At 46.4% G+C, this 20,136-nt stretch overlaps 1 protein-coding gene across 2 annotated transcripts in view; it reads left to right on the top strand.

The window, feature by feature from the left end:
• The window catches only part of PLA2G4A (phospholipase A2 group IVA), a 140,672-nt gene that overhangs the window by 29,081 nt on the left and 91,455 nt on the right, over positions 1-20,136 (top strand). For both annotated transcript variants that reach the window (XM_045026143.1, XM_045026142.1), the window contains exons 2-3: positions 2,358-2,515; positions 9,660-9,741. In XM_045026143.1, coding sequence (XP_044882078.1) covers positions 2,483-2,515; positions 9,660-9,741 — 115 coding nt within the window. In that variant the 5' untranslated portion in view covers positions 2,358-2,482. The remainder of the gene's footprint in view (positions 1-2,357; positions 2,516-9,659; positions 9,742-20,136) is intronic.

The following is a 20,136-nucleotide window of genomic DNA, read 5'->3' as shown; positions in this document are numbered from 1 at the left end:
ACCCCAATAATAGATGGTGCTACCAGCTCCACCTTTAATATAGCTTTTCCTGTAGGCAAATGGGACTAGCTATACCAGTATAAGATACCTTTATACCATTACAACTGTGCCCATACTAAAGTTGGTACTGGAATGATTGTATTGGTAAAAAATTACACTCTGAATCAACTTAGTAACTCCAGTATAACTTTCAAATGTAGACCAGGCTTTTGACTGAATTGTTATGGGGAGATTTTCAAAGGCATAAAAGACAGGTGCCTGGCTTTCATTGAAAGTTAATGGGAGATGGGTGCCTGTGCCTTTGAAAATCTTCTCTTAAGTCTCAAACTTATAGCAGCTTCCTGATTCCAGTTTCCTCACTTTAGTACAGTCTTTTTTGCTGACCCATCTTAACTTGTTGGTAGTTGGCTGTTGTCTCAGGAGGCCGCAAGTTCCCTGTTTTATAGCTCCTAAACTTACTTTTGGTTACAGTTATTGAATACCCTTTATTTTATGATCTTCCTGAGCTCCTTTGAAATTCACAACATATCCTTAATAACTAATTTAGTGAGGTTTAATTTTAAAAGATAGTGGAGTGTTTTACTGCTCTTTTTCGGTAGGACCCAAGGGAAAAATAAACAAACTCATAGACAGAAACACTGGGCCACACGTGTTGCTGATGTAGGTGGGTGCTACTTCAGTTAAATTTTGCCTACTTGTGTGACAGTGACAAATTTGACTGATCTGAATGAAAAAATGAATTTAATGATCTTTCTATTACAGTTAATTTAGTCTATATTAAAATAAGGATATGAAAAGATGTATTTGTGCATTGCGGGGTCTTAGAATTAAACTAAGTATGAATAGATATTTCCTCTCAGTTATAGAGAGAGATTATTATTTCCTCTCTCCCAGGGATTGAGCTGCCTCAGCATTAAAAATATGAATGAAATTACATTAACTCCTGCCTTTCTGATTCTGATGGCCTTAATTTTTCACACAATGCATTGCAGAACTTGTTGCAACAAGTTATTGAGTTTAACAGGAATAAAGAAGGGATTTAACGTTTATATAAACAACAAAAATGTCCAAAATTCTCACAGTAAGTATTAAAGTATGTACCAAGAGTTTTGGAAGGGATATAAACTCTTATTCTTCAGGGCTTTTGGCAATCTCTAACTATGGCAATTCCTAAATTAATATTACTGTGGCTTCTTTTTGTTTGGCTTAGTGCTTGTGTATAAAGAATTTTTTTGGGGGGGAGGGTTGGGGAGGGCGAGGGTTCCATGGCCCCAATTGACATCCTATTGACTTGAGAAGAGCTCTGCACTAATTGCAATTAAAACAGTTGCTGCTAGTTCATAGTTGCAATGGAAATCTTGAAAGGAGCAATATTGTGCCACCCAAGGCAGCTGCTGAATAGTTGCAGTGATCCATTAATTTTTGGTTATTTCTTCTTTCTTCTTAGATGTTGTTATATAAGACCTTGGGAATGTGTGATTTGAGCTGAAGCTTGCCAGAAGCAAAGGTGGTGGTAGAGGCATTAAAAGGGCTTGATGGGAACCACTTAATACCTCCAAAGAATTGCAGAATTCTTTATACTGCAAACATCCAATTGTCCTGCTGGCTGCCTCCTAAGCTAGCTCTTCAGCTCCTCTCCACTGCCTGGCTTTTCTGCCACTGCCTCCTCAGGAGGCACAATGCCTCACGGAGTATCCAGAACCACCAGGGGAGTGTGCATGCTTTACCATCTCATTGAATGGCCAGCTTTGCTCTGCCCTTTTTGGGGCAACTTGTACCTTCTAATGTGCATGCAGGACACAGCCTGGCATTTCTCCTTGTGCAGAGGAAAGGCCTGCATATGTCCTTTTTCAACACACTCTCATGCACCTGCCTAAGGCAAAAACTGGCCTCTAACAAGGAACCAAATGTACACACAGTAGCTACTGAGAATTTGCATTAGAACATTAAGAAAACTGTTAGATAAATGATTGAACTCTATCTTAAATAATATTTATACTTAGTATATGTATATGAACATACATAACTGATATTTCTAATTGTACTGTACTGTTTCATTAATCTGTAAGGCTGCAAGGACATGAGAAACACTTTGATACATGATGTTCTGGATAATCGCAGCTGAGCAAAGCATTCACTTGCATTGAGGTGGTTGGAATCAAATGAGAAACGTGGCTAATCAAGGTTATACTGGGTTGAAATCTTTATCTCCTCAGCTTATCTCAAAATTCAGGTCGTCATTAAAAGTCTGAATTTTTGGAACCCTTTTCAACCGAGGTGGTTACTCTGCTATATTAGAAAATATGTTTTAGAAGGAAAATTTTATTTTTAACCATGGGTCTTTGTTCATTATGCAGTGATGAAAAGAGCTGTGGTATTACAGTCCACTTTGGAAACACGTTGAAGTCTGTCCATTGTGAAATTGGATCCATAAAGAACAAGATTTTGATTGTGATACCTGCATATAAGATCTGAACCAAAAATGTCTTGTATAGATCCATTTCAACACATTACAGTGAGTACATTTGACTTTCCTGTGCATGTTGTATTGTGCATCATCTGCTGCAATCAGTTACTATCAATAACCGTATAATATTAGTATCATCATGAAATTTGAAAGACTCTCAGTATAAGTTTGGGTGAATTAAGACTAGATTTAGGAGAATTTTATTTAAAATGAAATTTGATAGATATTGATGCTTTTGTAAAATTTTCAAAAGTTCCCAAGGGTATGTCAACACTGCAGCTGGAGGTGAGCCTCACAGCCTGGGTAGACAGACTAGCACTAGCTTGGCTCGAGCTAGCATGCTAAAAATAGCAGCATGGACATTGCAACACCAGTGAAGGCTCAGGCTAGCTACCTGAGCTCAGGGGTTGGGTGGGTCCAAGCTCAGGTGGCTAGCTGGAGCCTCTGCACCTAACTCACCTTTGAAAATAGAACTTACGCTCCTACGGCACATATGCACTTTTCAAATATTACCTTAGATACTAATTGTAAATTATCATAATTTCAATGGCTTTTGGATTCTCATAAACAGTTCGGTGATATGGTGCTTTGATAATTTGACAGTTATATTTCCTCCTATTAATATTCTCATTAATTGATTGTCAGATAGAACTGAGAGCAGAAGAGTTCACCAATTTTCTACAAATGCAACATCAAATGTGTTTAACTTTCTCTTAAAAGTGATTTTTCTCGCAATCTTGACTGGCGTGATAAATTGAAAATAATTTAACACCTGAACCAAAGTCTATTGAAGTCAAGGGAAGGCCCTTACCGAATCCTCCAACTTCGCCTACAAACTTAGTCTATAAATAACTAAAACTTTGCACATTGAACAATGGAATCACAAATCCCATATGAACTGGAATCACTAACATAAGCAGGATGTGTTCATAATATCACATATTGTTCGTAACTCTGGGAAACCTATTACAGCAGGAAAAGCAGTGTGTGTTCAGAGGTAGTTACCAATATACTTGTCATAATGTTGAACTTCTGAGTTGCTAAAATATAGTACATGTTTCCTTGAAATGATCGCTTATCAACTATGTGGTTTCTCCCCTTATAGTCACATCCTTTAAATGAGTCTGCAGCCAACGGATGTCAAGCACGTGTTTTATTCACGCTGAAGCTTTGTGAAGGCTGTTGTGATGCCAGTCTCAGGTTGGCAGGCAGCATTATTTATAGAGTTTAAAATGGCCTGCCAACTCTGAAGATCGCTGTTTGTAATCAGATGGCTAGTATGTATGTGTATCGCTGTCCTCTCCTGGATGGAATGTCAAACCTGCTCAAATATCTGTGATGCAGCTGTTTGAGATATTCGCAACAAAACAAAATGTGCCCAATTTAAAGTATCTGAGTAGCTCCTTGAGGTCAGTGGCATTACTCATGTGCTTAAAATTAAGCACATGCTTTAGAACTTCATTGAATCAGGGCATTAGATTATATTTCATTTAGCTGCTCAGAGAAGTTTGGTAGGACTGCTGCCATGGGACAGAAATATAATGGGAAAGTGCAATTTTTAAAACAAAGTGTGGTTAAATTTCTCCTCTCCTGTTGAACCATAGTTCATTGTCAATAAAAAAGTTAAAATGAGACATAATTTTCATGACTTTTTGGTTGAAAAGTGAAATTTCACAGAAAAGCATAATCAAAATCCTGAACTTTGGGAGTAATCTTTTCCTAGTTTTTAAATGTTGTCCCTTTTCTTTTTCATGAAAGCCTCACATAAACAGAAGGGGAAATTGACCAAGTGAGTTATTGAGATTAAAGGAAGTTAGTGAAACTCACTGCTCTGTTAGAAGCACAGAAATTAGAGAAATAATTTTCCTCCCTGTAACCTTTCTTCAGTTATTTTGATGTTTAGGTGTTGATTGAAAGAATAATAGGTAAAATATGTACAGCCTCGAGTGTGGATTTTTTTTAAAGTTTACAGTGTCCCTTTAAAAGAAGGAAATGTACTTTATAAAAGTTGTTTAAACGAAACAATCCCTTTCCTCCCTAGCCCAATTATCTGCTTAAATTTTCTATTTGCTACCAAGGAAGTAAAAATGTTATACAATTGATGCAAGTCAGAACGGTTTGATGTATGTTTTGTGCACGGTTACATCTTGTCTTCAGATTAAATTATGTGACTCAGCATCCCACGCGTGAATGGTATTAGGCACCTTTAAAAAAATATGAAACCTTCTGAATTTCTCAACAGGCACAGAAGATTCTTATTCAAAACCAGTTCACTTTACAGAAAAGTTTGAATGAAACTTGAGTGCACTGTTCTGATTCCCAGGATAATGGTAGTAAAGTGATATGTAATCAAACTAGTTTTTTAAAAAAGGGAATAGTGAATAATTGTCGCTTACTTGCCTCATATGTAAGAGAGAGGAAGTAAGTTAACTAGAGAGTTTTTATTGAGGACAGGAAGACAGTAAGATGAGAGACAGGAAAGAGTAAGCTAGGGGTTGCAAGAAAGGGAGAGGAGTGTGTGCGTGTGTGTGTGTGTCGGGGGGGAATGAGGTACAAAGAGATGGCTGTGAGTGTACTCATGACAATTCTATGCTTGTATGTACACAGTGTTACCCACACAAAATTCTCTTACTCACACACTCAAGGGCACCCACCTTTACCCAGTTCCTAGGGCTCAAGGCGTAACCCTCTTAATTTAGGAACCCCCCCCTTTCCCAGTTCCTAGGGCTCCAGGTGAAAAGCACCTAACTTTATCCCTCTGGGCTCTGGGCTCTACTACTCCGTGGGCTCCGGGCAAACACCTTTCCCTGTGGACTTAAGCTTAATCTTTTGTGGGTTTATGGGGTCTTTTTCCAGTGAAAGAGCCTTGCATAGTAATATACTACATAACCTCTATTAATTAACAATCACCAAAAAAAATAATTCACACACTACACATACAGTGCTCACCACTCCCAATAAAACAGATGAACTTTTCTTGATGGCCAATCAGGACCAGGTCCATCCGGGGGACTCCAGTTTCTGCATGGTGTCATTAGCAGAGTATTGAGGTCTGGCAGCTTTGATCTTTGGGGCTGTGTCCTGGAGTTGGTTCCCACCAAACTTCCTTTTGGACTCCAGTGAAGTTTGAGTCAAACTAAGTTTTCTTTAGCCACCTTAAGATCTGTTTCTTTGTCTGGTGATAGCGGGTGCCATTTGGACAGGGTCTCCTTCTTAACAACCTGGGCTGGGCTCAGAGCTAGGGGTCAGGGCTGTGGGGGGAATGGGGTCAGGGAGGAGTCCGGATCAGAGGGGCTGGGCTCGGAGCTGGGGGTCAGGGCTGTGAGGGGAATGGGGTGAGGGGGGTGTCTGGGTCAGAGGGGCTGGGCTCGGAGCTGGGGGTCAGGGCTGTGGGGGGAATGGGGTCAGGGGGGTGCCCAGCTCAGAGGGGCTGGGCGCAGAGCTGGGGGTCAGGGCTGTGGGGGGAATGGGGTGACAGGGCTGTGGGGGGAATGGGGTCAGGGGGGTGCCCAGCTCAGAGGGGCTGGGCTCGGAGCTGGGGGTCAGGGCTGTGGGGGGAATGGGGTCAGGGGGGTGACCAGCTCAGAGGGGCTGGGCTCAGAGCTGGGGGTCAGGGCTGTGGGGGGAATGGGGTGAGGGGGGTGTCTGGATCAGAGGGGTTGGGCTCGGAGCTGGGGGTCAGGGCTGTGGGGGGAATGGAGTCAGGGGGGTGCCCAGCTCAGAGGGGCTGGGCTCAGAGCTGGGGGTCAGGGCTGTGGGGGGAATGGGGTCAGGGGGGTGTCTGGATCAGAGGGGCTGGGCTCAGAGCTGGGGGTCAGGGCTGTGAGGGGGATGGGGCCGGGGGGGTGCCCAGGTCCTAGGGACTGGGCTTGGAGCTGGGGGTCAGGGCTGGGCCTGGGGGGTAATGGGGTCAGGGGGTGCCTGACAAACACCTCCCTGAGACCCCCCCAATCCAACCCCCCTTCCCTGGCCCCCTCCCTGCCCCCGGGACTCCCTGCCCCTTAGCCACCCCCCCCGGCTGCTTACCCCAGGCTCACCGCGCGGCAGCCGCATGGCTCCGGAGGGGGCTGAGCTCTTCCCCGCTAGAGCCGCGTGGGGAGGGGGCGGGGCCGCGAGCTCCAGGCTGAGCTCAGCTGCCTCCGCTCGGCCCGGAGCTTGTAGCCCCGCCCCCTCCCCACACGGCTCTGAGCGGGGCGGGGCTCAGCCCCGCCCACCCCCCAGCCAAGCTGCTGCCGGGCTGTTTAGGACCCGGGGAACAAGCGGAGGAGGAGCGGCCCGTCTTCTGCAGCCAGGCGGGGCCGCGCTACCGGTAAGGGGCCATCCCTCTCCCCCAAGCGGAGCCGGTAGCGCGGCCCTGCCCGGCTGCAGGGGACGGGCCGCTCCTCGGCTCACAGCGGCAGGATGAGCTGGGGCCCCAGACCCAGCCTTTTGCCGCCCCCTATATTTTGCCGCCCTAGGCAGCAGCTTGTTTTGCTGGTGCCTAGAGCCGCCCCTGCCCTAAGTAATTTAAGAGACTAAATCCCATCTTCAAAAATGTCACTTTTGAACATGGGAATCAGGCTCCTAAATTACTTAATGGCTTTTGATAACTTTATCCTCAGTGTCTAAGGCCCAGGTTTTTAGAGGTATTTAGAAGTTGCTTTGCTCAGTGTTGCAAGGCCTAAGTGACTTATATAGTTAAGTTCCATTTTCAGAAATGACTTAAGCATGCTGGAGACAAAGTCCCATTGACTTTCAATGTCCATCCTTCCTCTCTGCTCCTGGGTGTTTGGCTCTCTAGAGTAATGGCCTCCAAAAAGACAAATTTCTCTAGCAGCGGAGATCTGTGGGTGGGTTTATCTATTGTGGGCTGCTGCTTTTAATTATAACCCTATCTTTAAAAGAGCATCCATAAAGAAACACCACATTGTAAAACAGATGTTGTTCAGCAGACCTGAGTCCTGTGGAGGTAGAATATATTAATTAACTTTGTTGTAAAGTATCATCAAGAAGCAACAAAAACTGAGAGGCAGTAATGAAATAAGTTTTCCCTGCCCTTCTCCAACTATCTTGTAAAACTGCTCGATAAGCTGTACATTTCAAAATGACAAGGAGAAGTTACATTTTTTTTTCTTTTAAGCCTTGGTGCCTGGGAGGCAAAAAGCACTGGGCATGCTAAAACTTCTAGGGTATGTCTTCACCACAGAGTTAGCCTAAGCTCTTATGTGGGTGTTGCACCAACCCTCTTTGCTTTTCCCCTCCCCCAAACATCTGAGTTTGGCATTACTTTCAATCTGGGCTTGCTGGCATGGCGAGAGGTGTGGGTTAGAACCTGGGTTTTGCTTTCACTCGGGCTGGTAACCTCACTTTGCAGTGAGGGCATTGGTTAAATCATTCAAGTGCTGCTGGTCCTTCAATGCCCTCCCACAATTCCCTGTGTGCCCAGAAGGACAGACAGGTTTTTCCACAGTCCATTGTCAAGGAATCATAGGGCAGCTCATCTTACTGCTGCAAAAGAACTATGGTTATGCCTCAGAAGCCCTAGTGAGACACATGAAGGAGTGCAGCACTGGTGAGAACACAGTAATTTGGGGATGGCTTTGTGGTGTGGCTTCTCGCACCCAGGCTAGGCTAACTTGGCTGCTGAAACCTGGGTGCTGATCCCCTGGGCTAACTGTGTAGTGAAGAAGACATACTCCTGGAGTCCCTCTGAATGCTCTCTCATTTTGTTTTGTCATTACGGTGTGGCAATAAGCTGTGCAAAGCTTCATACTGCTGACTGCTAGGGGGAGCATGTGTTGAGATTGGCTACTGAGTTTTTGTCTGTTCTCCCTGACTCACAGTTACCTAGTTGCTTGCTAATCAGCTTTGCTGTCTGAAAGTCACTGTCTTGAGAAATCAATGCAGAGAATTAATGATAGCGCTTACAGGGACTGTCATTTATCATACGTTCGTATAGTGCCTAGCACAATGGGGCCCAACCTTATTGTGGTCTTTAAACACTACTACCATATAAATGTAAAATAATAATGCAGTATACAGTGTTTCATCAGTAGCGCTCAATGCACCTCACAAAGGTGGCTACGTATCATTATTCCTGTTTTACAGAGGGAAAGCTAAGTCACAGGCATATGTAAGTGATTTATATGAGCTTACACTGGAGTCCGTGACAGAGCCAGGAACAGAACTTAGGTCTCCCAACTCCCAGACCTGTGCTTTGTTGCCCATATGTCATGTGTATGGGCCATAAATTATTTAGGTCAGGGGCCATGCATTCTATGTTCTGTACATTGTCATACACAGTGACAATCTCATAAAATATGGAACGAGCTTTGAGTGCCACAATATAACAGTGCTGGGCAAATTGGAGGGCTAGATGGATGAAATAAGAAGAGACCTGAACCAGATTTTGAGGTTCAGCAAAATTAAGGCTGTTGCTTTTTTCCTCCTCTTTTCATGTCTCTAGACTTCCTGGTTCCATTCAGGCACTATGACATTGGGAGTGCTGACATACCATGAGTGAGGTTTCTCTTGAAGTTTCAGAGTCTGATAGAAAACAGGAAGTCCCTGAGATTGCATGGGATTCTAACTTCTGGGAGCATAACTGAATTGGTGAACTTTTGTGTTCACTCTTCACTGTTACTCTACTAGGGTCTCTTTACGCTCTGAATTTTGATGCATACTAGACATATACACTCTGTATGCATAACTATACGCATACAGTATATGCCCAATATACATATATATTCAGCAACATTATTTAGGTATAATTGTATCATTTTTATTGTTGAAAGGCAGTTAAAAACACAAACTAAAATAATGCATCTTGCAAAATAGCTTTTCACTTCTTGGTAAACTGTCATTGACTAATTAAATGCCTCATAGCAGGTACCAAGCTTGGAGAGAAGGAATGTTATTCATTGAAACTAAAATTAAAAAAAAAAGCGTGGGAGGGAAAACCTGTTGTGTAGGAGTGGCTGAAGGAACATCAGGCTACACGTAATGCATTGTCTTAACTTTCAGTAAAGCTACAAGAAATTAAAGGGTGCAGCTCAGCTGTAAGATGTTCTTTCCTGAATGCATTTCTCTTACATTTTGAATAGGGGATTTTTCTTTTTGCTGCTCCTTGGACAAATGAAAGCTATTTTTTGACAATTTATTTCTGTTTTTGGAGTTTTATTTCCTGTTTAACCACATGCCATTTGATTTCCAGGTGGAACACCAGTATTCGCACAAATTAACTGTGACGGTATTGAAAGCCACAAATGTTACAAAAGGGGCTTTTGGTGATATGCGTGAGTATCACTGTTATTGATAAACCAATCTTCATTGCTCACCTATTCAGTTGTTTCTTCTCACAGTGTGGGAGCGTTCTAAGCTTGTCATGTATTAGCAGTACCATTGGTGCTTTCTCTCTAGTTTTGCTAATACCCAGGAATTGCTGTTTAAACATATTTGCTTTGTCATTGTTCACTCATATTAGTTCACATGGCACTTTTGCCACTTCTCCCACATTTGACCCAAAAAAAGATGAATGAATGAATTGTATGCTTCTAGCAGCACCTAGAATAAGTCAGAGGTTGAGTCGGAAGTAAGTTCTCAGTGTAAGGAAACTGGGGGTGGTTGTGTCTTCAAAAGGTTGCGGTTTGGTGAAAGACCTAAAAAAAAATTTAAAAAAAAAGAGAGAGAGAGAAAAACCCCAAGCCCTGCTGATTCAGCACAGAGCAATAAAGCAGCTTTCACTATGAAGAATATATGTGGCAACAACATTATTGCTGCTTACTCTGTGCCTGTGTTTCTACATGGACAGTTGCAGAACAGGAAGCCACTAGGAAGGATGACCTATAAAAAACATCAGCAGTTTTAAGAAAATATCAGCTTATTCCAAAAAAGGGTGTCAGCTTCTCATGTTTTTGCTTCTTTGGCTATGACTGTGCTATTATCAGGTCATCTCTCCCTTCACTTGCTGTCCCCTGAAGATCACCACAGGGGTCACTGCTTGGACTGATACTGCAGCCTTCAGACTACAGCAGGGGCAGGCAAACTTTTTGGCCCGAGGGCTGCATTGGGTTTCGTAAATTGTATGGAGGGCCGGTTAGGGGAGGGGGTCGTGGTCTGGCCCCCAGCTCCTATCTGTCCCCCCCCAGAGTCCTGCCCCATCCAACCCCCCCCCCGTTCCCTGACGGGCCCTCTGGGACCCCTACCCCATCCACACACACCCGCTCCCTGTCCCCTGACTGCCCTCGGACCCCTGCCGCCCCATCCAACCCCTCCTCTCATTCCTGAGCGCCCCCTGCCCCATCCAACCACCCCTTTTCCCTGTCCCCTGACTGCCTTCAGACCCCTGCCCCTGACTGCCCCCTCCCACCCCATCCAAACCCCCTCCTTCCTGACTGCCCCCGCCCAGGACCCCTGCCCCCATTCAACCCCCTGTTCCCCCCACAACCACCCCAACCCCTATCCACACCCCCACCTCCTGACCACCACCCCGAACTCCCCTGACCTCTATCCAACTCGCCCTGCTCCCTGCCCCTTTACGGCGTTGCCTGGAGCACCGGTGGCTGGCGGTGCTACAGCCGTGCCACCCGGCTGGAGCCAGCCACGCCGTCGCCACCACCACCACGCAGCCAGAGCACTGGGTCAGGCTGGGCTCTGCAGCTGCGCTTCCCCAGGAACTCACAGCCCTGCTGCCCAGAGCATTGCAACAGCAGTGGAGTGAGTGAGGTGAGGCTGCGGGGGAGGAGAGACACTAGGGGAGGGGCTGGGGGCTAGCCTCCTGGGCCCAGGCAGGAGGGTCCCCCAGGCCGGATGTGGCCCGCGGGCTGTAGTTTTCCCACCTCTGGACTACAGGAATGACGGTGGCCCCTGGGTTGCTCCTCTGCAGGGGGTTTTCGTTATAGCAGCTGTCCCTTCCCCCGCACACGCCAGTAAATCCCCCTCATGTTATATTGGAGCTAGTGCAAGGCTTCTCTGCAGTCTGTCTCCTTGTGCAGTGGAACCTTGGCAGTCCCTCTGCATTTGGAGTCTTCCTGACAATGTTTTATGCACTGTTGTTATAAGTGACACTTAAGATCACAATAACTGAAAGGAATTAGAAAGTAAATATCTGCCACCATTTCTCATTTACTTTTACTTTTTTCACCTCCCTCCCTCCAGTCAACAGCATTTTGTTTCACTGTTTTCCCTGTCAGTCTCTCCAGTATGTGTGGGTCTTTCACACTATAACAAGGGACAGTTGCAAAACAGTAGGGAAAAGTGATTGATAAACCACTCAGGTTCCAGTGTAGTACCTACAACTTATTAATATTTATTATTTGTTCTGTGGCAGCAGCACCACATGAGGATTTGGGCCCCTGGTGCTAGGCCCCAAACACATCTAACTGTTTGAAGATGACTACATTTCAGGTTGATTGGGCTCCTTAAAATGGCTGACCTTGTCGGGCCTTGCATTCCACTCAACAGTATTTCTCTGTTTGGATATTTGTCTCTACTGCCAACTTTTGAATGCTCCATCTGATCAATCCCCAATTTTCAGGGAATGTGCTAGGCATCAGTGAGCAGAATCCTATTGATGTTGGTGAAAAAAGGGGGAAATACGTGGGACATCTGACATCTGGTTAGCAGACCAAGCATCTTCAGCCACCTCTGTAATTGTCTATAGATGAAAGGACAGGATGATAGAGGCCATTAAGAGATTCCAGTGTAAGACCACTTCCCATCTCCTCTGTGGCAATTCTGCCAATACAGTTTAAAACTGCTGACACCCTGAAATAGAAAAAAAAAAGAACAAAGAAATAAGAGAATAAGAATGGTGGGGGGATGGGGAATGATGGGGGTGCACCCTGAGCCCCTGGTATGGAGGAGAAAATAGGGGACCCAGACATAGGGAGGAATAGAGGGGTTCACAAAGTCCTGGGCTTGGAGAGGTGAATGGGTGACCTCTGGCATGGGAGGGAAGAGGGAATGGGAAGGCACATAGATTCCCTGGCATGGGGAGGAATGGGGGGCACACAAAGTCTCTGGCAGGTGAGAGAGTGGGGTATCTTGGTATGAGGGGAAGAGGGGATAAAGGGTGATAGGAGGGCCATGGAGGGGAATGTGGGAAATGGAGGTGCACACAGCCCCTGGAATGGGGGGAGAATGTGGGATCCTGGTGTGGGGTGGGAGAGGGGCAATAGAGGGTGTGATAGGATCCCCCTGGGGTGAAGCCTGGGACTGTGGGCCCGCTGAGCCCCCTGAACTCTCTCCAGCCTGGGCTGTCTATCACAATGCTTTGCTAGTGACCAGCAGCAAACGCCTTCAGGCGCTTTTATCACTCAGCACAACAGCATGTGGAGCCCCATACCCAGCTAGATGCATGAATGCTCCCAGAGCCACTCATGAATCACACAGAGAAAGGCACCAGAGTCAAATCCCCCCAGCTCCCAGAACTGTACCTCAGGAATATACCGTCTTGCACTGCTCAAGACGAGCAATGTAGATTTATTAATCAGTTCATTAAATGGACATAAACCAGCCTTTGTCAAACTTGAGCAGATTTGTCCCACACTTCATACAAACTCACTGGTAAAGATAAACAGTAAAACAAATTTATTGACTATAAAAGGTAGATTTTAAGTCAGTGGTGGGCAACCTGCGACCCGTGGGCAGCACACGGCCCGTCAGGATAATCTGCTGGTGGGCCCCGAGACTGTTTACATTGACCGTCTGCAGGCATGGCCGCCCGCAGCTCCTAGTGGCCGCGGTTTGCCATTCCCGGCTAATGGGAGCTGTGGGAAGTGGCGACCAGCACGTCCCTGTGGCCCGCGCCATTTCCTGCAGCTCCCATTGGTCAGGAACGGCGAACCACAGCCACTGGGAGCTGCGGGTGGCTGTGCCTGTGGACAGTCAATGTAAACAAACTGTCCTGTGCCCCGCCAGTGAATTACCCTGATGGCCCGCAGGTTGCCCACCACTGTTTTAAGTGATATTAAATGATAGGCAAGAAGTCAGAGTTAGTTACCAAAAGAAATAAAATATAAGCATGCAGTCTAAACTCTCAACACTATTAGATTGGGGAACAACTAGATTAAGCAGTTTTTCTCACCCCACTGGATATTGCAGTCCTTATTATACATATTTCACCCTTGAAATCTGGGCCAATCTCCTCTGTTGGAGTCTTGTCTTCTTCTCAGTGTCTTAGTTGCTTGCAGCGTAGGTGGGGACAGGGGAAGGGGCCAGCCATATGGCTACTCTGTTTTATACCCTCAGTCCATGTGCTTGGAAAACACAAGTCCAGGCATGTCTGGGGGCAATGCTGAGTCTCCCGGCAAGGTTGAGCAGTTCCCCTGGTGTGGACTCATGCAGGTGAGTCATTGCATTGGAGCTACCTTGCTGGACAATGGTTGTTGATGGATTGATTGATATCCCGCCCAGGTGTTGGTTTACTTTCCTTGCTATTGCCTCTGGGGAGCTAATATCTGGTTGATTCCCTAACTTACAGCATGTTTTAGTGACCACCATACAACACAATTCTCATAACTTCATATGCATTCATTATATATATAATATGGATAGAGAAATGACTTTCAGCACATCATAAACTTTCCCCTGATACATTACAAGGCACGCTTTATATGTAAGATCAGGATCATAGGCGGAGAGTTCTATGGGCCCGTGGAGCCCAGGCCCCACCAATAATCCCGAGGGTGGGCCCAGCTCCACCAATGTTTGGGCCCCAGGCCCTGTGCTCCGGGGGTCCCCGCGCCAGCAATGTGGGCGCTCTTACCTCAGCGGCAGCTCTCCCCAGCCCCGGAGCCTCTCCGGGGCTGACTTGGCTCACAGCCCATTGGCCGGGAACCCCAGCCAATGGGAGCTGCCGGGGGCGGTGCCGGAGCTGCCTGGCCACGCCTCCACAGCAGGGAGGGGGAGGGAGCCACAGGCAGCGGCTCTCAGCGCTGGGCAGAGCGAGCAGCAGGGTCTGTCACTGTCAGACAGACACAGCCGGTGAGCTCTGGGGGCAGCCAGACACACACACACAGCTTGGGGGGGGAGGGGAGGGCTCTGCGCTGCCCGCAGGCTTTGCGGCGGCGGCTGGGATTTAAAGGGCTCAGGGCTCCCCGCGGCTGCCAGCAGCCCAGAGCCCTTTGAATCCCAGCCCCTGGCCGCTGATTGCCCCCTCCCCAGACCCCTGCCCCAATTGCCCCTCAGGACCCCCACCCCCTATCTAAGCACCACTGGTCCTTGTCCCCTGATTACCCCCTCCCGAGACAACTGCCCCTTGGAACCCCAGCCCCTATCTAAGCCTCCCTTCCCCTTGTCCCCAACTGCCCCCTCCTGAGACCCCACCCAACTTCCCCCCAGGACCCCACCCCCTACCTGTCCCCTGATAAGCCCCCTGGACTCCCATGCCTATCCAATTGCTGCCTGTCCCCTGACTGCCCCGCTGAACCTCTGCCCCATCCAACCCCCCCTGCTCCTTGTCCCTTGACTGCCCCCCGGAACCTCCTACCCCTTCTCCAACCCCCAAACTGCTTACTGTGCCATTCAGACTAGCGTGTCTGGCTCCATGCAGCTCCAGACAGTTGCTGCCATGCTCCCCCATGGAGCCCACAGCCCTCTCCCACCCCCAGCACCTGCCTTCCAGATTTGAACACCTCAAAATTCAAGCTCCGTTTGGGCAGCTTTTACTTCATTTCTCCCAAATCAGTTTCCCCTGCAAGGTGCCAACTGAAGGTGTTGGAAAACAGAGAGATCGGGTGGCCTCCTAATGCCTGGAAAAGAGACAAAGGCCAGAGGAGGGAGTGTCAGTGCCTGTGCGGACTTCTGGGAAGTGCATGGTGTGGAAGGGGATGCTGTGATGCTTTGGAACAACTCCATACAAAGCCAGTCAAAACTCTGGGGGAGCCTCCTCTCTCGGAGCATACTGTCTCCAGGGCAAGAAGCTTACACCTTCCTGGGTCTGACCTCAGAGCATTCAGCTTGCCCTTCCACATCATGCACTTTCCACAGTCTGCCCAGGCGGGTCCTGGGGCAACCAGAGGTCCCTGCACCCCAACTCCGCAGTCAGATGTGACTCTCAGCCAGATAGTAAAACAGAAGGTTTGCAGGTATATATGCCCAATGGTCTGGGATGAGATCTGAGTTACTACAGAGAATTCTTTCTTGGGTGCTGGCTGGTGAGTCTTGCCCACATGCTCAGGGTTTAACTGATCACCATATTTGGGGTCGGGAAGGAATTTTCTTCCAGGGCAGATTGGCAGAGGTCCTGGAGGTTTGTTGCCTTCCTCTGCAGCGTGGGGCACTGGTCACTTGCTGGAGGATTCTCTGCACCTTGAGGTCTTTAAACCACGATTTGAGGACTTCAATAACTAAGACATAGGTTAGAGGTTTGTTACAGGAGTGGGTGGGTGAGATTCTGTGGGCTGTATTGTGCAGGAGGTCAGACTAGATGATCATAATGGTCCCTTCTGACCTTAAAGTCTATGAGTCTATGAGATGACGGGAACACAGTTTAAACAGAGCTTGTTGGTACAGAAAACAGAACCCCTCTGTCAGGTCTATCTTAGGGGGTGGGGAGCCCAGAACCAAGTTCTGGGTCTCTCCCCATTTCCCCAGCCAGCTCCAAACTGACACTCCCTCCTCTGGCCTCTGTGTCTCTTCCGGACAAGGAGGCCACCTGATCTCTTTGTCCCCAACACCTTCAGTTGGCATCTTGCAGGGGAAACTGAGGCACCCACACAGTATTCAGAGAAAATATTAACATTCCCACTTCATCACAACAAGTGCAACAAAATATAATACTGTATATTGAAGTAGGCAAGTGCTGCTTCTGACTTTCCACTTTTAATTGACCCTTGTAATCTTGTGGCACTGACGCGTTATAGCTTCATTTTATATCGGCTTACAGGGCGGGAGCGGGGGGGCACCACCATTTTGGGCCCCACCAAAAATTATACAAACCTGCCGCCTATGATCAGGATTATATAAAAATTGAGGAATATGGGGTTCCAGGACGCTCCCCCAAGCTATAGAATGTCACAGGCCTTAAAGGGTGTTGCACACAGGGAGCTTATGGGTGTGTGTGTGAATGGAGGTTGCAAAGAGCCTCTGGTGTCTGCTGTGAGCTCAGCCTACAGAAACAATTAAGTGTGCAGTATACTTTCCTATTCCTCCTCCACAGTAATGTGCCCTGGGGTATAGGGAAGTTCATACACACTGACGCAGTTTTTTAAAAGTTGATTAGGAAGGCTTTGAGCAAGTGTTCAGATGTGGCTCTTCCACACTATTGTTTGAGAAACTCTTTGAAATAAAGACAGAAGTGTGTGTGTGAGTGAATGGGGGTGGGGGGAGGGGATTGAGAATTATTTCTAGACTTTGCTACTTTACAGCCGCCATAAGAATCAATGCATACTGCCATCTGCCATGATCCATGCTTTTGTAACCTTGATCCATGTCAGTCTCTTATTAGTAATCTGGTGTGACACCTGTTCTACATGTCTTGTATGTGAAGCTTAATTTAAATGTTTCATGACATGTAGCAACCTGGAAGCTATTGTGCCCTACTTGTTAACCAGGGACACCCACCCGTTACCTAGCTGAGGATTGTATTAGCAATTATGCCAGGAGCACAAGAGCTGCACTGTTAATAACTTGTATAAAATGAACAGCATTTGAATAATGGTGGAGCATTGCATGTATTTTACTTGCATGGTGTCTCTGTAAAAAAGAGGTGAGTAGAGGATCACACTGCAGAGCTGTCTGAGTGGCATCTGATCATTCTTGCAATAAAGCATGGGATAACTGTTCTGAAAACCTAGGTTAATGGGTGTAAGAGCTGAAAGAAGCCCTTGAAGATGTTTCTGAATTTTTCTTCAGTATTATTATTATTGGTGGCAATATTAAGCCTGCAGTCAGATTTATGGTTGAAGCAATGTTTCAAGTAGAAAGCTTTTGTTTCTGTTGTTTGTCATAGACTAAAGTACAGTGTTTCCTGCCAGTTTTTGTTAGATTTGTGTAAGCATAGTGTACAGTTGGAGTTAGTTTAACCATTTTATAGAGCTCCATTTTTTTTTCACAAGGAGTTTTCTGTCTACTTTGATGAACAGATGGACCAGAATATGGGCTGGTCTGCCTGGCATCATGCAGGAGTGTCAGTGCAGAAGATTAGAAATGCACCATTTTCTCTGCTTGAACTTTGGCTCTGTTTTTTGTATGAACTCAGATGTATTTATGGAGCTGTGCTTGAGTATTTGAGATTTGGATCTTTGCCTCTCATGACTGATATAGATATGGGGCGGTCTCATGCCTGTTATTAAAAAGAAGTGTTAACACTTCCTATGTGAAGGAATGATGGAAGCCACACTTAAATACACCTCAGCTCAAGGAACTAACACTTGGTGTCAACTTCAACAGTTGGCGTAGGTTGTTGAGAAGAGGCTGTTTGAGCAATACCAGGCACATCTTTACTTCATGAACATCCTTCATCCTTGCTAGCCTGGTTCAGGCATGGGTGTAGTGTGGAGACAATATTGTTGCCATGCCACAATCTCCTTGTGATGGTAGAGGAAGGCAAAATGTCTCTGCTGGTTTTGTTGGATCTTTCGGCATCTATTGATGCCATTACATTGGGGCTGTGTTGAATCACCTACAGGATGTCCCGTCGTGGTGTGTTCCTTCCTCTTCGAGAGGTCCCAAAGTGTGGTAATGAGTATTTACTCTGCTTCCCAAGGACTGTTGCATGCTGGGTTCTTCAGAGCTTCAGCTTGTCCTCCCAGCTGCCCAAAATGTATGGGTGGCTGACATGTTTAGGTCACTAGTGTCACCAATGTGTGCATAACACTTAGATCTCATTTTACAGTGGTATCTGTGCTTTCCAAGGAACTGACCGAAGTTAGGGAATAGTTCTGACAGCTCTGGTTAGATCTCAGACCATATAAGACTGGGAAGATGCTCATAGTATGATTATGCATCTACAGGAATTGACAGGGGCTGTAATATGTCTGACCTTTGCCAGGTCAAGTCTCAGTCTTGGGGTCGTAAACAGAACTACCCCTGGATTGTCAGGTGAGAACTGTGGCACCTGGTGCCTTTTTCCACCTACAGTTGGCTTGGAGGTAGTGACCTATTTTCCCAATGGATATTTTGCCACAGTGATCCACACTTTTGTGATCTCCAAACTAGCTTAATGAAATGTGCTGGGCTTGGGGCTATATTTAAGATTACTTCACCTAGTGCAGAATATAGCAGCTCATTTCTTGAAAGGCATTGGCTCTTATTATGTATATAATAAGTGTGCACTCTGTCCTGCACCGAGTTGTTCCCTTCTGTTCACACAGAATGATTCTCAACAGAGAGATTGTCCCTCCATCCTAGGTCTTGTTATAAGAATTAGTATCTCATGAGCCATGTTTGCTTTCAGTTTTGGGTTTACAGAGCCAGGAGGGACTTTTTAGCAGTTATTTGTGCACTAACTAGCGCATCCTACAGCTTTGAATTGGTGTTTTCTGTAGGCATCTTTACTGAACAAACATTTATCAGTGGTCCCCACACACTGAACTGTCTGACTGGTGGCATATAGTGAACTTATAGAATCATTGAAGTATATGGCTGGAAGGGACCACGAGAAGTCAAAAGTCCAGTCCCCTGCGCTGAGACAGAACCAAGTGAAACTAGACCATCCCTGACAGATGCTTGTCCAACTTGTTCTTAAAAATCTCTAATGACGGGGATTCCACAACCTCCATTGGAAGCCTATACCAGTGCTTAGCTATCCTTATAGTTAGAAAGCTTTCCCACTATCTAACCTAAATGTCCCTTGCTATGGATTAAGCCCATTGCTACTTGTCCTACCTTCAGTGGACATGGAGAACAAGTGATCACTGTCCTCTTTATAACAGCCCTTAATATATTTGAAGACTGCTATCAGGTCTCCTCTCAGTCTTCTTTTCTCAAGAATGCTCAGGTTTTTTTAACCTGTCTTCATAGGTCACATTTTCTAAACCTTTTAAAATTTGTGTTGCTCTTCTCTGGACTCTTTCCAATTTGTCCACATCTCTGCTAAAGTGTGGCACTCAGACTAGACACACTACAACAGTTGAGGCCTCACGAGTGCCAAGAAGAATGGGCCAGTTGCCTCCTGTGTCTTACATATGACACACCTGTTAATAGACTCCAGAATGATATTAGCCTTTTTCACAACTGCATCACATAATTGACCTGTAGCAACACATAAGCTCTTAGGCTATACCTATAGCGTGTCAAGGAGAAAAAAATTCAGAAAATAAGCAAGAAAATGTGCAAGAGGTGTGGAAGAGGAAACGTGGCTACCTCTACTCCTTTTCCATGTGTCGGTTGCTGGGATGTCCCCTGTGTCCACAACACCATTCTGCATGAAGAGGTGTGTTGCCATTAGTGGAAGTCAGGATGCAACCAATCTACACAGCCAAACTATGAGTGCCCTCAGAGTCAAATTACTGGACAGGCTGACAGACATGTGGAGGGGCAGCTTTCTGCACAGAATATCTCAGCATCTGCAGTGCTTGGTTAGGATTTTAAATTGTTCAGCTCCTAAGCTTTCTGTAGGTCATATAGTTTGCAACCTCTTCTGGCCTTCCTACAAAAGGGGAGCCTGCAGTGTTTATTTCTGTTCCTTCAGGCTGTGATTCTTTTCCAGTAAGATTTTCCCTTTCCAGATTTTGACATGGCAGAAG

This window comes from Mauremys mutica, chromosome 8 (assembly GCF_020497125.1).
Source record: "Mauremys mutica isolate MM-2020 ecotype Southern chromosome 8, ASM2049712v1, whole genome shotgun sequence".
Taxonomy (NCBI): Eukaryota; Metazoa; Chordata; order Testudines; family Geoemydidae; genus Mauremys; species Mauremys mutica.
This window is presented reverse-complemented; position numbering and strand designations above follow the sequence as displayed.